This window comes from Pogoniulus pusillus, chromosome 14, assembly GCF_015220805.1.
Source record: "Pogoniulus pusillus isolate bPogPus1 chromosome 14, bPogPus1.pri, whole genome shotgun sequence".
NCBI lineage: Eukaryota > Metazoa > Chordata > Aves > Piciformes > Lybiidae > Pogoniulus > Pogoniulus pusillus.
Window position 1 is genome coordinate 12,900,087 of NC_087277.1, and position 19,596 is coordinate 12,919,682.

Consider the following 19,596-nt stretch of genomic DNA (forward strand, 5'->3'; position numbering starts at 1 on the left):
CAAAGGCAATTAATAATACCACCGGAAAAAGCAATACAAAAGCAATTTGCTAGTAAGTCTACCAGCTTATATATATGCTCTGAATACTTTGTACATGGTAGATGGTATAAATATTTGATTTGCTTCTTCATTTTGCTGCTTAAATATTTGTTAATTGCATGTTTGTTTAAAAATTGGGGGACTAGCCATGGGAAGAAAGCCTGCCTTTTAAAACCCGTTCCTAAATGTTGCAGTGTGGGGCAGCTCTAGGGGGAAGTCGATTCTGTACACATGGTCAAGAGGCAGTTCTGTGCGGGATGTTGGGTTGAGTAGGTGAAGTGAGGGTGAGGAAGAAGCCAGCACAGCTAGCAGGCCTCTGAGAACCACTGATGGGACCAGAACTGAAGAGTGAACAGTGGTAGTGACCAGAAGATGTCTGTCCAGTATGCTTAGCTGAAGCCACTAAACTTGCTGGCAGGAGAGGCAAATGTAGGAAGGGTCCCCTATGCAAGTACACTTTGGAGAAAGATGAAGACTTGTGTGCAAACCTTGCAAGTGAAGAGTTTCACAGAACTACACATCCTCTATTTAAAGGGGTTATCTTGGTCAGTTGGACTATTTCTATGTTCTATGATCTCTGGTGTCATTGATGCACCTCATTAAAAGGATCTATTTCTATCTTAGAGCTCTGTTTGTTGCAGTATCCCACCAGAATAGCAGCTCATAGGAGATTCTAAATGAACAGCTTTAATATTATTCACACTTTGCCCTAACAGAATTTCCTGAGGAATTCCTGGCATGGAAGCAAAGTAAAGTGCAGACAAATGTACGGAGCAAAAATCAGGGATTATGTCTTTGAGGAAAAGTATTAGATGCCACTTTTTGACACATGTGGCAAATAAGTCCCCAGAGAATGTGTAAGGGCAGTCTCATCTTCAGTCTTAAGGACTTATTGATAAAATAGTTTCCATAGTGCTTGCATTTGGATTGGAATCTTGATCTGACTGATCCACTAAGGTGCTCTAACAGCTGAACTGATGGTGAGTGCAGAGTCCCAACAAGTGATTTGTGCTCAACTAAGGGAGATTCCTTTGAGTTGTTTTCTGTGCCACTTTCACTTCCCTGTTTCAGAGGCCAGGTTTGAGGCAGTAGTGCTGTACGGGAGTGTCTCATTAGTAATAAAAACAAAGTTTGAAGGAGGAATTAATTTGAAGGTGGATTCATGGCACACAACTGAATAGAGTTTTAAATCAAAGAAATACACCAAAAATCTAAGTAATATCAAAGGGTCAGCTCATAAATTCATGAGCATGAAGACATTGGAGAGAGTGAGCTTGTGAAGCTTTCAGTGTGAAGAAAAAAAGACAAGGCAGAAATCTCTGCCATGGAACTACGCAAGAATAGGAGAGTTCACAATCTGGTGGCCTCCTTAAAGGTGAAAACAGATTGACATATTTCCCTGCATTCAGCACTAAAAGCTATTTATTTGCAGTGATGTAGAGGTGGATAATATGAACCAAAAGCAACCCCAAACTCCCCTTCCAGGGAGTTTTTCAGCTTTGCCAATTAAACAGTGTCAGTTTAGGAACAAACATTTGACCAGACACTTCTTTTTACCCAAGATTGTTGCTTTTGCATCCTAGGGTTAGGAGCTGTATTAAGCTGTTTAAAAAGTTAAATGTCCTCTGTTAAGATTAATCTTTGGACACTTTTCTATAATTGTTGGGAATTAGTTGCCTTCTAATTAGTAAAATTAGCATTCTACAGAGTGCCATTCTTCTCCATTTTGCTTTGGGATGACTTTACAGCTGGGCAAACTTGTCCCTTGAATAGAGTGTGGAAAGATCTTGATGAGAAATCATTTAAAAAGCAGGTCTCTAGTCTAAGTTAAAGTTACCTGAGCTGAAGCATTCCTCAGCTGAAATCCTGATGATTAACCCTTAAAGTAACATTCAGATTCATAACAATATGCTTATGCAACAAATATAGGCAATTGTGTTTATATCCAGGCAGCCAGAGCAGTAGAATCATTAGAAATAATTCAATGGCTTCACACGAAAAGCAGCAATATGTTGTACACAAAGAAAATATCAAAACAAAACCCAAGCTTCCTTCCAGATATTGACTAGCTGGCAGCAGAAGAAAAATGGACTCTATTCTTATTTCCAGAGGATGAAATCTGGGTCTGCTGGGGTTTTTGTTTTCATTGTGCTTTTAAAAAGGACTTATGAAACACTTGTTCTCATGACACCATTCCCTTCATTAAAACAGCATGCGCTCAGTCTCACAGCATAAAGCATGCGCAGATCACATCGCCCTTCATGAGAGTGCCTAGCACAGTGGTTCCCACCCACAGACTCATGTACTGCTGCCTGTCTTTCAGGCTCCTCCTAACGCTATTGGCTATGAATCCTCACCCTGGGACAGTGGCCCCATTTCATTTGGCTTCCTTTCATTCAACAAAACATTATTCTCTATTTCCAGTGAAGTTCCAGAAACTGGGGTGATTCAAGTGCATCCCAAACACACTGAAAGAAGTGCAGAGTAGTTTCTCTGACTAGCTTGTATATGTTGCCATTGTTTGTCTTGCATTCTATTGTATCCTCTCCTTTGTAGCAGAATAAGAATTTTCTCAAGGTCTTTTTCTTCAAAATGGAATCCCGAGATGAAAACTTCTTAACTCTTTGGTAGATATAAATCACCATAAACAAGGAAGGCAGAAGCAGTGCAGACACTTTAGCCTGAAAACTTCCTGCCTAAAGAAAAATTCAGCTCTCAGTTTATTGCTCCCCAAGAGCAGAGGAAATTATTTTAGACCACCTGAGAGATGAATTTAGTGGCTGGATATACAAAAAATGTCTGGCCTCCACAGCAGATGTTTTACCTTTACTCAGAAGAGAGTGGGAACCACTGAACTAGAAATGCTTTCCCGTAAACAGTCATGCAAGGAAATAATGCAGTTACATCCCATCATGCAAGCCAGATACTCTCCTCTCTGTGCTTTGCTTAGTATTGGAGTTTCATAAACAAATGGTACATGTATGAGAAGAAGAAGAATGAATTAATGCCAACAGTGAATAAAAACTATCCCTCTTCCATGTATTTACCACTTTGACCTAAGGACTAATAATTGGGAAATGTTTCCTTATTTCTTTCACTTTAGATAATCACTAAATTTCATTGGTCTCAAGTAACTGGAAACAAAAGGCATTTTGCACTTCCAAAGTACTTCTGAACTGTGGTCATTCAGGTTTTTGGGTTTTTTTATGAAGCAATAGATTCTTTTTTTCTATAGGAAGAATCTAATAAAAATTTTCAACCTCAAAATAATAGACTGCAACTTCTTGACAACTAATGTCACCTTTAAAAACAAAACAAAAGAAAAACCACCTTGCACTCCAAATCTTCTGACCTAAACTCTCAGGTTTCTAATGTCTGATGAGGAAATACTCCCTTTTAGCCAATGAATTTCCACACTCTCTGGTGGCGTATGTTCTCATTGGTATTTACATGCAAACTCACCTACTGTCCAGATTCTTTGCCCTGAGACATGAACACGAGGCCTAACCTGGGCTCAACTTTGATGCGTTTCTGAATAAGAAAGACCCCTTATGCACATGAAAGACCTTTGCTTAGCCCCTTTTCTCATCCACACATTCTCAAGTGATTGGAAATGGGTAAAAATAAAAAATGTCACACAAAACCCTGGGTGGAATAATCCATGCTCAGTTGACAAAAAAGAACAGATATGATATTTTTCACTAATGGTTGCAACCAGCAATGTAGATAGAAACCATATGGATGCTGACCCACTCTGTACTCTGCAGTGAATGTATCTCCATTTTTCAGGCACTAGAAGTCAATCCAGACTGCAAAATCAATGTCTTTTTACCAGTTTGCATGGGCCAGTCATCCAACAATAAAAATAGAGCACCTCACTGTCAGCCCTCCAAAAGCCAAAGAGCTTAAGCTAGAAGAGCTGAGTCGTGTGTTGATGATTTCATGTTTATAGAATGAAGTGGGAATGAGAACAATGAACTAAAGTTGAATGATTGCAAGATGTTTGTGTGGTGTAGAATAAAAGGCTTGGCAATTTAGTAAATATTGTTGTTTCTGATGATGTGTCTTTCAGATTCCTGAAATGCCACAAATTATTTCTATGTCCCTTTGCAAGAAAATAAATCTCTTGACCTGCATATTAGGTTACAGTTCAGCAAGGTATTTAAGGATGTCACTGAATTTATTCATATAATCAAAAAAATCAACTTGTTTTCCATTTGCTGAACCAGGACCTACAAATATACATGCAGAGATGTTGTTCCACTGAAGCCAGATGTGAAGTAAACTGCATGAATTTGTTTGATGGGGTAGGAGCTGCATAAGGAACAGGATTTAGCTCTGACAGTTTGTTTTTCTTACAGCAGATTTCTAACTTGTTGGCAGAGTAGGTTAGTATCATTCCCATTTTATGTAAACAGAGAAACACACTCGTTTCTAAGCAGTCATTGGCAGAACCAGGATCAAATCCCATGTTTTCTGAACAGCAGAGCTTTGAACCATCTGCAAGGTCATGCAACTTCGTTTTTATGCGTAAATAACTTTACAGTCTTATTGACCCTTACTTTTTTGGTGGTTGGATGAACTACTGTAGTCAAAATGGAAAGTGCAGGCAGAAAATGACATGCAAGAAATATGAAAAGAGTAAGGATCAATTGTTACTTGAATGCATATACCTAAGTTTTCTTGTGAGGCTCGATCCAAAGAATGACTCCCTACTAAACATGACATTACTGTAAAGTGAAGAAAAGTTATTAAGATGAGACGTTAATGATTACCCATGAAAAGCTCTGTGGAAAAGAATGGGAAAGCCTTTCATTTGTAGTTAATGTAGTGTGCAGATCTGAGTGGCTTTTTTTCTCCTTCTTCTTTTGGGCAGTTTTATTAAAAAGAAATGTGGACAGTGAAGTTTTCCACCCTGAAAAGCATAATGTTGTTTTCATTGTGCTGTTACTTCTGGCAATATAAAAATGCACCATATTGTATGCATTCTTTCACACATACTAGGAAGGATTAATATCAATTCTGTCACTTAAAAGAAAAATCAAAACGAGTTTCCAAAGGCAGATAAATATTATCTATCTTGTAGAGAGAGGGAAACAGAGATAAATTTCTTTTTGACAACCACATAATAGGTCTAGGCATAAGCATGTTCTAATTGATGACTAGTTCTACAGATGGACAATGCTGATGTGGAGCAAGACTCTAGGAGAAAGTTTAAAATCCTTTGCTAAAGGATTTGATACTTGCATACAAGTATCAAAGTTTTGATACCTGTTGTTGAAATCAGTGAAAAAGCTGCTAACAATAGCACTGAAAAAATCAGACCCACAACTCGTTCCTCACAGACACAAATGGCTGGTTCAAAATGAACAAGGAAAGTACGATTTAAATGTAGGTCAGGCATCAATCGTTTGCTGAATGATCTGCTGCACTCCAGCAGAAGTGAGCATTACTATCTCTCATACATCTTCATTCTTGGGATCTGAACAGATTAAAAGGCTTCACAATACCTACAGAATAGCAATTGCTATCTTTTCATGGGCCAGTAGGTTTAGGAAGGAAAAGTCAATGGCATCTCTGGCATGAAGTCAGTAAATTCCATGTCACTGAGCACCACTCCAGTTCTTCCTGGTTTGGGGGTCAATACAGAGCATGTAAGGAAAATACTATCCTTAACAAAGTAGCACATTTTCCCTCCACTGCTTACAGAACCAATCCCATTGTCTAGCTCTACATCACATCTCACATCTTCACAGAAGGGAACTTCAATAAAGCCTTGGCCTGCTTCCAAACCTTAGTTAGCTTTCTACTAGCACAAGTCCTTCCCTGAATACTTGCCTTGGGATCTAACTTCTGAAATAGACTCTTCCACTCTTTTGTCTCCTCACTGTTTTTTCCAAGTGCTCCAAGAACAAGAGTAACATCTAGCTGTGATTCTGTCATGATACCAGCTCCTGCTTCCGAGGAGAGATCCTAGAAGTACCTATCACAGAGTTCAGCTCTGCTGATGTGGAGTTCTTAGAGTCTTGCACCACTGAATAGAAACCCTGCAAACTTAAAGTGCTACACATCCTCAGATCTTCTCACAGCCAGGCCTCAGTTTTAGTTTATCAACTAGTTAAATTTTCTGACTCTTCTGGGAAAGCTTTGGGACAACTCTTAACTCTCCTTTATCACAACCAGACAATGTAGTTTATTACTGCAGCTTCCCTGTTAAGTACTTAACTGATGCAAGAACCTGAAGGCTGAGTGCCCTTACAGGCTGTTCTCCCCATTAGGACTGTGCTCCCTTATTGCTCATTTATTTCAATACAGCCTTAAATGCAAACAGCATTGGAGTAAGAGTAATGCTTTCTATACCAAATCAGTGTAGGGGGAAGAAGAATATGGGTTTTATTGTTTGTTCTGTTTTTGTTTTTTGGGTTTTTTTTTTAATCTGGTCTATAAATAAGAGTTTTATGAGAGATGGGAGATGGGACTGTCAAAACAAGCAGATTTTATGGCTCAGTCCCATGTCTGCTGAAGTCATTGGTGCTCCCACAAGTACCATAATTTTTCTGTTTATCTGGAGGGTTTCCAGTCCCTCTTATTGAATGCTTATACCCATAAACACATTTCTGCTAACAGGAAGACTCCAATGAAGGTTTGCTGATGGCTATTACATATGTAAAAACATAAAAGCACAATATATCCAGCCAGAATGAGGGGCTTTGGGATTACAGTATTAAAGATTTTGAGCTGCGAGCCATACTCCAGTGTCTAATCCAGGGCTTCCACATAAAATGACTCTACTGGCTTGAAAGATACAGTAACTCAGAAGCTACCCCACAAACTGTTCTGTCACTGCAGGTGCAGGTTATTCCCTAGGGGCTGTGATAAACAGCACACTGTAGTATCATTCCTCTGATGCTGCATCTAAGTCAGGACATTTTGACTAAGGGTATAGTTAACATACTCAAAAGGATTTCATCTCCTCATCTCTCTCTTACATATTAAAGGCCAAAATTCAACTTTTTCCAACACTGGAGATGGCTAAAATTTGCACTGTAAATAGATGTGGAAATGGAATAGCTTCAGCAAGAGTATGTGGAAATATTTGCCCTTTAATTATGATTGACTTTCATTGTGGATGATCCATTGATAACACCTTAGCATTAAGTATTTCACTTTTCTGACCTGACTTTCATTGTGGGTGATCCATTGATAGCAGCTCAGCATTAAGCATTTCACTTTTCTGACCTGACTGTCATTGTGGGTGATCCATTGATAGCACCTTAGCATTAAGTATTTGACTTTTTCCACCTAAGAAGTTGAATCATTTTATACGCTTTTGAATCTGCAACCCAGATTAAGTGGGTTATAAATACCATGTTTCCATTTGAGACCTTGTAGGATGACTGGCACTAATTACTCCTTTGTAATCTTCAGCAGCTCTTTGTTGGTAAATTCCCTGGAATGACTGGAAGCTTTCCCATCTGTTTCAGCACGGGTGGCACCAAGACCTCAAACCTAATGTAGCATTTTCAGTACTGCCAGAAAGACTGCCTATCTTGCTGACCCATCTTATCCATTCATCTTAGTGCTTATCATCAAGAAATCCTTGCATAGGATGAATTGACACAGACTCCATCCCTTAACACCACAACACTGCTCTGTGCAGGACTGCTGAGCAATAACCTGAAGCAGAACTTTAAATTCACTTAAGAAGAACTTGGGTGCTAAACTCTGGCTCTCTGGCACAGATCAGAACTCTAGACCATGATTAGTGATAACAAACAGTAAAGCTGTTTACAGACAATCAGCAAGCAACATTACGTTTGTACAATCAGCATTATAGCTGTTCTCTTTGAAGAAAAAAAGCAAGCAATTAGGAAATGGATTGGTTAATCATTTTAATGACTACCCGTTGTGTTAGTAGAATGTTTTGGTTAAGAGCTCATGGATCCACACAGAATCATTTAAGATGCGTTCTCCACTAACTGTATTAAAACAAAGCCATAATAACAGCAACTACGTACCTGGCATTACCATCCAATTGCTCTTTCCTTTTATAGAAGAGAGGAAGATTACAAGAAAGCAAGAAAAGAAGAATTACACAATCAATTCAGCAGTTTCTTGGAAGATAAATTACTAATCTCTTGCTAACACTTTATACCTCTTTTGTTCTGTAACCATAACTGACAGCAGAATAAAAGTTACATTTTCGATCAGTCACAAAGCAAAGAACAACATGTTCCTGAAACCAATCTTATTTAGACTGGCAATCCAGTTTTTGGTGAGAAGTGAACACTTTCTTGCTCTCTCTCCCAGGACCTTATTTGCACAACACCTATCAGATTTCAGGTCACATTTGAATCACAGAAGAACCCACATAAAACAAACTAGCTTGAAGTCACAGTCATGAGTCTAGACTCCAGATGAGCCTGAGAATTGTTCTCGGGACAAAATCTGAGGTTAACAAACCCTCTAGAAATGCCTGTATAATGGATAACATAGAAATAGAGAGAGCAAAGAGATAAAGAAAAGGAATTTACTGAGTCTTAATTAAACACTTGCGGTGTTTCTATTTAGAGATTTCCTTTTTGATGTATGTGAAATCAATCCTAGAAAAATATATTGAGAATAAAACAAAGAAAGAGTTAGTATTTGTGATTTGCCTTTGTAAAGGCAAGAGCCTGAAATGCTTCCTCAAGTCAATCCTGAGCAATAGCTGGCACTGTGATATTAACGCAGTGAGCAGAACTCACACATGGAGACTGCTGTGTGACCTTGGCAGTAGTTTACAAGCACCTTTTTTTTTTCACAATGAGACATAACAGCAAGTTCAGAATAAAAGTTTAAAACATAATGCTGGACACCTAATGCCCATTATTAGCAGCTGCTACTCCATGGCTACAAGTCTTGGCTTTCATAGGGCCAAAATTTCAAAGTACTATGACCTCAAAGTGAGGAAGATGTTTGTTTGGCAAGTCAGGATTAGACGGACCCATAGAATTACAGAATGCACTGGGTATCCATAAACATTTGGACATCCATCAGGTCTGAATGTCTCTATTATGGAATGTTTTCCACTGAACTCAGAAATGGTGATTAAAGTAAAACCACTACACTGACTCTCCAGAACAGTTTTCTTGTGAATCCTCAGAAAATGGTTTCAGTGTGAGAGAGATTAAAACATGCTTGGGCTGTCCTCCATTGATTTATCTCCTTGAGAAACTGACATTACCAAAAGACAAGCATATAACAATCATGAATTATGTTCACGTGCTATGGTCACCTCTGAGCACCACAATTCTCAGGCCTATTGAGTCAGAGAAGGAAAACTGAGATTTTTCAGCCTAGTCTCCATATCTTAAAATACACAACTACATCATAAAGGGTGTGAGAAGCATGGGTGCCTCTGAAACACAGGGCTAGAGTTTTATCAGGGTGAAAATGACAAAGGAAGAATTTGAGGTTTCTAGGGCAATAAGTACCAGAGTCTTACAAAGGGAAGATAACAATGAGGAAGTCAATCAGGAAGTTATCTGGAGATTATCTGTTATCTACAAAATCCTAATGGAAGTCTCTGTTTCCTGTCCTGACTTATACTTCACATAACATGATGATGGAGAGGTGGACATTGCACATACCTGAAAAATGGGAACGATACTATGGATTCGTAAAACCTCCAGGTAGCAACTAGATCAATCCTGTTGGGGTTTGTAGCATAGTATCTCCAGGCAGCCTGATTTGCAAGAGAAAGGGAATAATTAGCACTAGGTAAAGCTATTCCCAGGCTGACAGCAGCCAGATTGTTTCAATGAAGATAGTGATGCACCAGAGTGACTATTTGGAAATTAATTACTAATCAGCCATACCAAATGAGTGTCACTATACAGCAAAACTGTAGACATACCAGTTATGATCTGAGAGGGCTGTTAAAGGAGACAGGACATGGAGAGAATCACTAAGATTGACAAGACATTACATTTGACTGATTTGATTCTTCCCTCTGATGTGTCTAAAAGAGCTTCAAGCGCTGCTGACCCTGCCCAATGTTTCTCAGGGTGCTTAAGGTAGTTTACTATCTAATGTACCAGCAGAGGAAATCTCACTGAGCAATTTTCTATTTCAGTACCTAGATCCAAACCAAATTCTCTAAGCACAAATCTAAAAATACTGTAGCTAATTTAGCTACCTGCTAAAAGGAAATGCTTTAATTTAAAAGGTGAATTCAATTCACAGCTCATCCCTGCAGCCCTTTCTGGTTGCTAAGGAGTGGTTTTAATGAGAAGAGCGTAATATGCCACTCATCCAGATTCTCCCGAGGGCTGGTTTAATTCTGAGTACCAGTGCTTCCACCTGGTATCACTGACACTTTCTCTACCCCTCTTTCAGATTGCTGTAATTTATTTCACCGCCATCAGGGCGTGCTCTGCCTCTGCTAAGGGGTGTAGTAATCTACTGTCAAATTTGTCAGACTAGTAATTTGAAGATTAGTTTTCTGGCTTTGTAAGAAAGGCCATAACTGAAGTCCAGGTGAGCTAAGGTGTCTCTTCCCACTGAATCCTCTGACAGTCCAGAGACATAAGAGAAGATGCAGGGTGTGTTGCAAATTTCAGAATCACACGTACTGTTTATGTCATTTGCCAAGGACCCAAACAGTCGCTGCCCATCATAGTACTTCTGTGGCTGTTGTCACATCCATAACAACATAACTTTCTCTGCACTCTCAAGAGGACTGATAAATCCTGGATTCTGGGAACAACGTTTTCAACAGCTCACTTTCTGTGGTTTTGTGACACTTAATGCAGAACTAAGTTGATTTCTAGAAGGTAGGAGATGAGGCTATTTCTTCTAAAGACACTTTTCTTCTGAAAGATGTAGTAGGGCTTGAAAGACTCAAAAACTACAAGGACCTCTAAACCATCTATCTCCATGTGAAAAAAACTAACTCCTTTACAAACATAGCTTCTCATCTCTTGGAAATGAGAGTCTGGGGAGGGAGGAAGCAGTGGTCCTTGTTAGCATGATGTGGCAGTCCTCATACACAGTATTTTCTCAAGGAGAGGATGAGTGGCTGCAAACCTGAATGAGTTCAGCTGCTGGCTTTCTTCTTTTCTCAAAATGCTTTTGACGATGTTGCTCCTGGACCTTCAGTGCCAGTCCTGAGCCCAAAATACCCTGAAAGCAGAGAGTGATGCAAGATCTTAGAAGTGTCTTACTCAGAAAAACAAACAAATAAACCAGAGAAAAAAGAGAGGAAACAATTCTTGGAGGAGATGAAGATAGCTACATAGAACATTTGTGGAGTATACAGTGTGCCTTTCCTGCTGTTCCAGTCATGAGAGACATGAGGTTGTCATGATCCTCTAAAGGGACACAGGACACACCAAATCATTCTAAGGTCATTGGAAGGTTTCTTGAATGTTTACTGCTTTTCCAAGCTGGAGGTGTCCATGTGGTGCATTACTTTCCCCTCGGGATAGAGTGAAACTGCACTTGTCCGTTAAAAGAATTACATTAACCATACTTTGGAATTGAGCTGAAGTTCCCATCCTCTGTGGGACACTTTCCAAGTCTTGATCTAAAGAAAAAAATAACCTAAAATCTGAGCTTGGGAGTGTTTCTGTTGCTATTTAGCAACAGGTCTTGACAGACAAGGTAAATACTTGGCCCACGTACCAAAAGAGAAGAAATACACTTTCAAAAGCCATTTAGAGATTTTATTTTTAAGTAGCCAGAGGAGGATTCACCTGGCTAGATCAAAAATACCTGTACTGTCACCTGCTGTCTAAGTAGAAAGAGCACTTTCTGTGGTGGTGTTGGAGATCTCCTCTAGGAAGAGAGGGATGCAGGTAAGGTGAAATGCTCTGCAGAGCTGTACTGGTTGCAAAGGAGAATCGCTGCAGCGTGAGTATCACTCAGATGTATGTCTCTGTCTTGCTGGGCATGGTGGATGCAACTTTAATTATTAAAACAGCAGGCCTCAAATCCTTTCAAAGTACACCTTGTGTGGCTGTGCCAATAAAAGTAAACTAACCCAGGCCAGGGTACAGGCTCATGAACTGTCCTGTGATTTCCCATCCTGTTCACTTGCCAGACTAAATTTGGCCTGTGCAGGACAAAACGACCTGTCTCGGCACTGTCTTAGGCAACAGCCACACATGATGGGGTGACATATTATTCCCATCAGGTTCTATACAAAGTTAGGAGGAAGAGAATTGAATTTACTCCTACAGACTGGCCTAAGTATCTGAATTACTTCTTAAAAAGGTATTTTGGTTCCAGTGGTAGTTTTTGATCACTTTACTTTCATTTTCCAAGTGCACAGCCCTGGGCTATATCTAACAGAGTTGGGGAAAAGTACTCACTGCAGGAAGGGCAAAAAAAGACACTCCAATGAGAGAGAACGTAGCTGCAATCAGACGTCCTTCCCATGTTTTAGGGGTCTTGTCACCATATCCAATCGTAGCAAGGGTGATCTGTGGACAGAATGACCACAACTTCCCATAAGAAGAATATAGCAAGTGATTCTGCTTTATATATCACTATGAAACCTGCATAACTCAGCTCTATGAGTGTTCATGCACAGCTTCCTCAAACTGGATCTCTAGGATGGGCCAATCATTTTTTTTTGATGGCATCATAGTCCAGAGGCATTGCACCAGGGAGGAGAGAGTCTTAAAGCATCTGCCTCTCTAGGATGCATCTGCTGAAAGGAAACTCTTCATGCTACAAGAGACAAGACCTGATGTATCAAAAGTTCCTCTTGTTCAGTCTTGTATCACCAATGGCATTCCCTGAGTGATTCTTGAGGAATGCATGCAAGACACAAAACAACTGTTGAGTTATTCTTTCCAAAGACATTTTGGACTTGTAAAATTTCATCCCATTAATCACTGTTCAGTTAGCCAGTCTACCTAGAATCTTCTCTGCAAGGTCACTTGTTCCTCAGGAGCAGTAACAACATCTCTCAGTTTGACCAGTTCAGGTTTTGCCATTTTCTGAGAGCTGTGGCTTCCACAGGCAGAATACTGCTGTCATGAGAGCTAGGTCTCCCACGGCAGAGACCTAAGCTCTGCTAGTCCAGTCACACACAGAGACACTCCACTAAAAGAGAAGTTTCTGAGAAGCTGAGAGTACAGGCTGATTTCTGAAAGTTTAAGCAGTCTTTGACTGAAAATCAGCTTTTGTTTGTGGATTGTAGAGTTATACATGCTTTATCAAAGTTGTACCAGTAACACACTCCTCACCCAAATCTAGCAGCATTTGTGCTGTAATTCTTAACATCTCTTTTTGAATATTAAGTTTTTTAAAAGGGGACAAAGGTAGTTTTGGAGTCACTTACCAGTCCCCACCAAAGGGCATCTGCATAGGTTTCAAACTCTTCCTTCATCTCCACTCCATTAGCATCCTTTTCAGGAACATCTTTTTCAACCAGATAAACAAGAAATGAGGACAGGATGAGTGTCAGGAACCCAATGTACCAAGCAGTGATGAGTTCCTGCAAAAGAAGCAGATGGACAGTGAAGGGGCTGGAAACTGTTTCAGTACCCACAGTGGCAGACTAAACATAGGAGAAGAGAGAAGAACTGAGGATAACAGCAAAGCTGTCACTACTGGCTTGGTCACAGTCCCTGACTAGCCCACCTCAGCACTTCCTGGGAAATAATGCAGAGATTTACAAGAATTAGCCCTTACGTGGCATCTTCCTTGGAAACAGCTTGGAGCAATTGCAGTTGTAGTTCTGCATAAAACTGAGTTAAGGTCTTAGCTGCATCCATGATGCAAAGCTCTCTTTGACCTTGACTTTTCCCACTCTAGCTCCCCCTAGGCTAGGTCAGTCTTGGCAAGCAAATCAACAGCTCCTCTCTCCCTTCCTTCAGAGTCAAGGCTGCAGGATGCAGTCCCTTCTTTGTAGATGAATCATGAGGATGTCCTCCTCCCCACCACACAACCTGACCTTGAATTCCTGTAAACCTGTTCAAGTGATAACAACCAGTGGTGGGCATAATAGATGCATCTGGTCATGCGTATTCAAAGGAGACAGCAAGATGATAGTCAAGGACTAATTTGAGCAATGTGACCTTCTAAACACAGTGTTACTCCATATCTGACAGTTTCACCTGACCTTGTCCTCTATCAGTCAATAATTAAGTGCAGCTTGTCATCAAATGTTGTTAAGCTAGTGGCACATTTACTATCAAACTTTGCAAGATTGATGTTTTATACCAATAAACATATTGCTGCTTCTCTCTTACAAGTGAAGTGCACCACTCGATCCACAACACACATCAAAGCAGGTTCCACCACGGATAATGATTTGACTATGAACAGATGCAATAGGAACAGACCTTAAAAATCATCTTTATGAAAATAAACCTGAACTTCCTTGGTTTAGAGTACTGTGTTTTCTGAGAACTGCTTTTGGGGGAAAAGAGACAAAACCAAAAATGTTGTAGTTGAGAATTTCATAACTGAGTCTTGAGATAAGTCCATTTTCTTGGCTAATTTCTGGGCCACAGCCACAGAAATAAATTTGTTGGCTAATCTTGCTATCAAAATCATTTCTTTAATATCTCCAGTAAAGCAAAGTTCTCACAACCCCTTCTTATCTCCCTCAGCCAGCTGTGATCTAATGGGGTGGGAATCAAACAAGGATCATTTGAATGAAATTGCACACAATGAAGCCTCAAACACTTTCTAAACAATGTATTTGGCAGAGAGACCTCTTCATGACCTTAGCTTCCTGAGAAACATTTCTAATGTAAGTGTTTATGTGCCACCTGCCTTGTAGCAAGTTTATGGGGGGAAGAAATAGAAGCTGGCATGAAAGGAAGCAGAGTGGGTATCCCTATCAGCTGCTACAAAGAAGCAACGTCTAATTATTCTGTGCCAGCTGGCATTTTAATTTTCAAAAGCCTCTAAAATGTCAGGATTCATGGATAAGAAAAAGAAGTTGGTAGCACATGAGTATAGGCTATTTTTCTCCACCCTCTATAAATGAGACATCTCATCTAAGAGGACTTCTATGCAGATAGTTTTTAACTCATAGTAATATTTGGTGAAAAGGCAAGAACACAACCATAACTGTCTGGCATGAGACAGGATGTGTCTGACTACAGCATCAAGTCAGACTGAGCAAAGATGACTTTAGAAATGTTGTCTGCCTGGGTTCACACGTTGTGCATCTTTATATTGTCTGACCCTAGAGAAGTTATACCAGTAGCTCCCCCTGAAATCATATTTCTGCCAATCAGCCTCTTTCTATCCCTTCAGAGTCTATTGATCAGATGAGTCTGAGAAGTCACTACTAACGTGCTGCAACAACAGAGGTGTTTCTGTCAAATGATTTCAACATATCTCACCATTAAAAGGATGTCTTTACTCTGATCAGTATAAAGGTTACATTCCTGTTGGAATGAGTGTGAGAATGTCACTTCCCCTATTGAGTAGAGACGGGGAAAATATGAGACAGAAATGTTTCATAGAACAGAATGCTTTGGATTGGAATGGACCTTTAAAGGTGCTCTAGTTCAACCCCCCTGCAGTGAGCAAGGAGAACTTTAAGTAGATTGGGTCACTCAGAGCCCCATCCAGCCTGACTTTGAATGTTTCTAGGGATGTTTCTAGGACGACCTGTTCCAGCGGCTCACCACCCTCATTGTAAAAAAGATTTATCTAGTCTAAAGTTAGTTTAAAACCATTTAGTTTTAAACAATTTCCTCTTGTTCTGTCACAACATGCCCTGCTAAAAAGACTGTCCCCATCTTTCTTATAGGCCCCCTTAAGTACTGAAAGGTTACAATAAGGTCCTCCTGGAGCCTTCTCTTCTCTAGCCTGAACATCCACAACGCTCTCAGCCTGTCCTCATAGGAGAGGTGCTCCAGTCCCTGGATCATCTTGGTGCCACTCCTCTGGACTTGTTCTGACAGGTTAATGTCCTTTATCCCAAGACATTGCTGTACTGTGCATTTCCTTCAACAACTTTATTCCAAATCCCAGCTGAGCCCTGCAAGCTCCACACTTACTTTGCTGTGTGCACAAATGGCTGATCCCAAGAGTTTCCATGTGCCACCTCGCCTGTCCATTCGGAGCATCCGTAGGATCTGAAGGAAGCGGAGGCTTCTGAGAGATGTGGCCAGAACATTGCCCTGGTTCCCAACAGCAACCACTGGCACTGAAGCAATCAGCACAAAGATATCTGCAAGGCAAAAAGAACAAAGCCTGCCAACAAAAGTGGCCACATCACCTGCTTCTTAATCCCATCTGGTTGTGCTGCAAATTTCCCTAGCCAAATTTTTAGCTGCCTGAAAATGCCTTTTCTTGCCAATTAAGCAGATATCTGCACCTGACACACAGTCAGCATCACAGAACCCACCAGAAAGACCTGTAATCTGTTTACAGATAAAGGTAGTGGATCTGAGACACTGTCTGAGCTAGAATAGGGATGCACAGACAGAGTGTCTCAGAAAAACAGCCTTAAATTCATCTGTCCCACAGGAACACTGCAGTGAACAAGTCACTAGATAAGGAATTCATGTTTTGATGGTGCATCTAATATTTTGTTCTTCTGGCTGAGTTTTCCTATTAAAATCTCAAAGCCAGTACTACAATTTTTGGTAAGAACTCCCAAGACCAATTTGCTGGTGAGCTGAAGAGATTTGAAATGCAAATCTCATCTCTTCCTCTTGGTTTATGACTTCTTTGGTGTTTTTTCTTCTAATTTCCCTCCCCCCCCACCCTGCTCTTTTTTCCCATATGTGTGAAACCACCCATGATATCAAAAGGCTTCAGACACTCTCTGGGCATTCAGTTGTATAATCATCCACATGTTCTATTTCCAGCTGAAAAGAGTGACACTGGATAGATTTCAGATCTGTTCAGTCACTCTCAAGAAAGCCTCACACCAGTGACAACTGAGAGAGGATATTAATAAATGCAGTAGGACCTTTTCTGTTATTTACCTAGCTATCAGAGAAGATTCATTCTCAGAAGTGAGATGATGCTTCTACCAAAGAATGCAAGACAGTACAAATCCCAGTTGCTCACACCATGCTCTACTTCCACAATGCTATTGGAAGTACAAGAAGTATTTTACACAAAAGTAGCACCTAAAGGAGTAGTACTAAATTGAAGATAGAACAGACAGAACAAAGAAAATTTGTTCCACTTTGATCTACCATTTAAACCCACAAGACGAACAAAAGGAGAGAGAGAAGAGAGCAACCTGTATTCATATAACTGCAGCACCACAGCACCTCGAAGTGCTCTTTGCTGCACAAATAAAGAACAAAAAGTTAGTGCTTGGTCTGAAGAGCATCAAAATAAAGGAGGGAGTCCTAGAAATATGAACAAATGTGGAAATTCATGATAGGTTCTCCTAAAAGTTGCTTTCTTGGTTTGTAGACATAACAAGGAGTCTTAGAAAGGATTCAAACATGAATAATGAGTAGCTTTATAATAGTTATAGGCAGTGCCTTCCAAGCCTGAAAGAGAACATGGATGAAATCACAGAGATACTTGTTTGGAAATCTGGATCAACATTATGAAAGTAAATGACAATATCTGAATATGAAAGAGGGCTGAAGAAGACGGCACCTTGTTGGGGTCTGAATTGAAATTGAAGGCAGACACAGCATATTTTGGGACGAGCTTCAGGAAAATGCAGTGAGACTCAGAACAAGAAAAATGTGTTTGAAGAGGAGGAGGATTCATTTTTTTCATCTCATTGACCAGTCACCCAAGAGTTTCTTGAATGAGTTGTCATTGCCAGGTACTTCAAATAGCTGTTCCAAGCAGGACATGAGCAGGAATAAAGGGCAGTCCTGGTTTCAGTACTCTTTGGTAGTTCTTTGACATCCCCCCTTATGTGGCGTAGAAGTAAAAGGACATAATAAGGAAAACAGTAGGAGAGAGCATGTGCTTACCCAGCATGCACAAAGGCTTCCTGGCAAATTTGAGTCTCCCCCTCCATCCTTTGTATCGACAGCAACACCCAGCAGCCCAGATTCTTAAGGCAAACTCTGCTCCAAAGATGAAAATGGCAAAAGTTTCCTGTATCAAAGACACAAAATATGTTGTTAGCCTTGAAACAAGTTTTCTGGACACTTGGAGACAGCTGAAAGAAATAGATGAGACACACATGACATGGTATGTGTGTGTGAGTGAAAGAGAAAGGAAAAAAGCTGAATGGAAGAGGCAAGGTGAAGTGGAGTACAACTTTACAGCCTGCTAAGCAGTCTGCCTGGCTATCAAGCAAATATGAAGTGCCTATCCTGCTTTGATAGAAGGGCAAATACCTCACAAAAAGACCTCCTGTTTCACATGTAATGAGGAGACATATGTAAGTGATGACTGCAAAGTTCCCAGTGCACTTTATACCCACAATCGAGGTTACCCACCAGCAGCTCATTCATGCAGCTACATCTTGAGAGGCAGTATATTTGTAAGGTCATACATTTGAGGCAATTACAAAAGCACATACATGACAAATTTAAGGCATGTATTATCCAGTTAAATGTATGGTTCGAAGAAGAATGGAATTTTCCATGTTACTCAAGGCTTTTAAGCATGAGAAGGGAATAAGGAGGAAAGCTTCTCTGAGGTGCTTGGTGGAGGTAGGACAAAGGCAGCATGAGACATATAGTTACTTTTCCTTTCTCTGAGGAGAAAAGGAGGATTTTGTCTGATGCACACACTGACAGCTGCTAGGGAGTTCTGAGGGCCACTGAGAGCCACATGAAAGCAAGCACAGGAGAAGGAAAAATAACCTCATGCTTTCTCAAATGTGAAAAGATGGGTCTAAGCAGGGCAACAGGGACCAAAAGTGTTTCACATTCCCTAGGGGATGAGAGTGTTTTCATTCAGGCACTTTTTGAGAAGGAACATAGAACAGGAATTCACCTTTCATTCCTTCTGGCATTTATTTCTTGTTTGGATCTAAGTGTCTCTGAGGGCACAAGGGGAAATGGAAATTGAGATCCTGGAACTATTCTGTCTCTGCGGTTTCCCTGAGGATGCTTTTCTATGAGGCCAGGCTAAGTGAGAAGTTGTGACCACCGTTTCACAACAGATGTGTCTTCTTCTGCCTAGTGGGAGGCCTACAGAAATACAGTCTGGATCATGAACTCCACTCACTTATAAATCAAGAATACTGGAAATACAGAGAAAGGCATATATTTGTTGCAAAAATATTTTGTCTCATGGGGAGTCTGAGAGGCATTGCTTGTAACAGTTTTAGTTTTGCTGTCGGGCACAAGCACAAGTTGAATTCCAATAACCTCCCTTGAAAGAAATGCTCTGGTAGGTAGAACATTGTGTAATGAATCAAAATGGTTAACAGCACCCCAAAAAAGAGTTTTCAAATGTGCTCCTGAATGGCATGGTCAATAGGAAAAGTATTGGTACTTTGATGGGAGAACTGAGAGGCAGATGCTGAAAAGCCATTATTTAAAGTCCTTGGGCTGTTTTTTTCTTCTCTCCTTACTTCCCTTTTACTTACTCAGTGCCAACAATAAATAGAGAACTCTCCAATAATTAAGTGTGCAGTCATTGCTCCAGGATCAACAA

General features: G+C 40.3%; 1 protein-coding gene across 4 annotated transcripts in view; it reads right to left on the reverse strand.

Annotated features, from left to right (window-relative positions):
- The window catches only part of KCNQ3 (potassium voltage-gated channel subfamily Q member 3), a 178,555-nt gene that overhangs the window by 14,623 nt on the left and 144,336 nt on the right, over window positions 1-19,596 (reverse strand). The window contains exons 3-10 of one of the 4 annotated variants that reach the window (XM_064154303.1): window positions 17,955-18,081; window positions 16,056-16,228; window positions 13,373-13,528; window positions 12,396-12,506; window positions 11,110-11,205; window positions 9,672-9,766; window positions 8,058-8,084; window positions 4,602-4,624 (exon numbers count right to left, since the gene is read on the reverse strand). In XM_064154303.1, the coding sequence (XP_064010373.1) occupies window positions 4,602-4,624; window positions 8,058-8,084; window positions 9,672-9,766; window positions 11,110-11,205; window positions 12,396-12,506; window positions 13,373-13,528; window positions 16,056-16,228; window positions 17,955-18,081 (808 nt within the window). Of the gene's footprint in view, window positions 1-4,601; window positions 4,625-4,712; window positions 4,770-8,057; window positions 8,085-9,671; window positions 9,767-11,109; window positions 11,206-12,395; window positions 12,507-13,372; window positions 13,529-16,055; window positions 16,229-17,954; window positions 18,082-19,596 lie in introns of all 4 variants that reach the window. The other 3 variants (XM_064154300.1, XM_064154301.1, XM_064154302.1) reach the window with 3 other exon arrangements.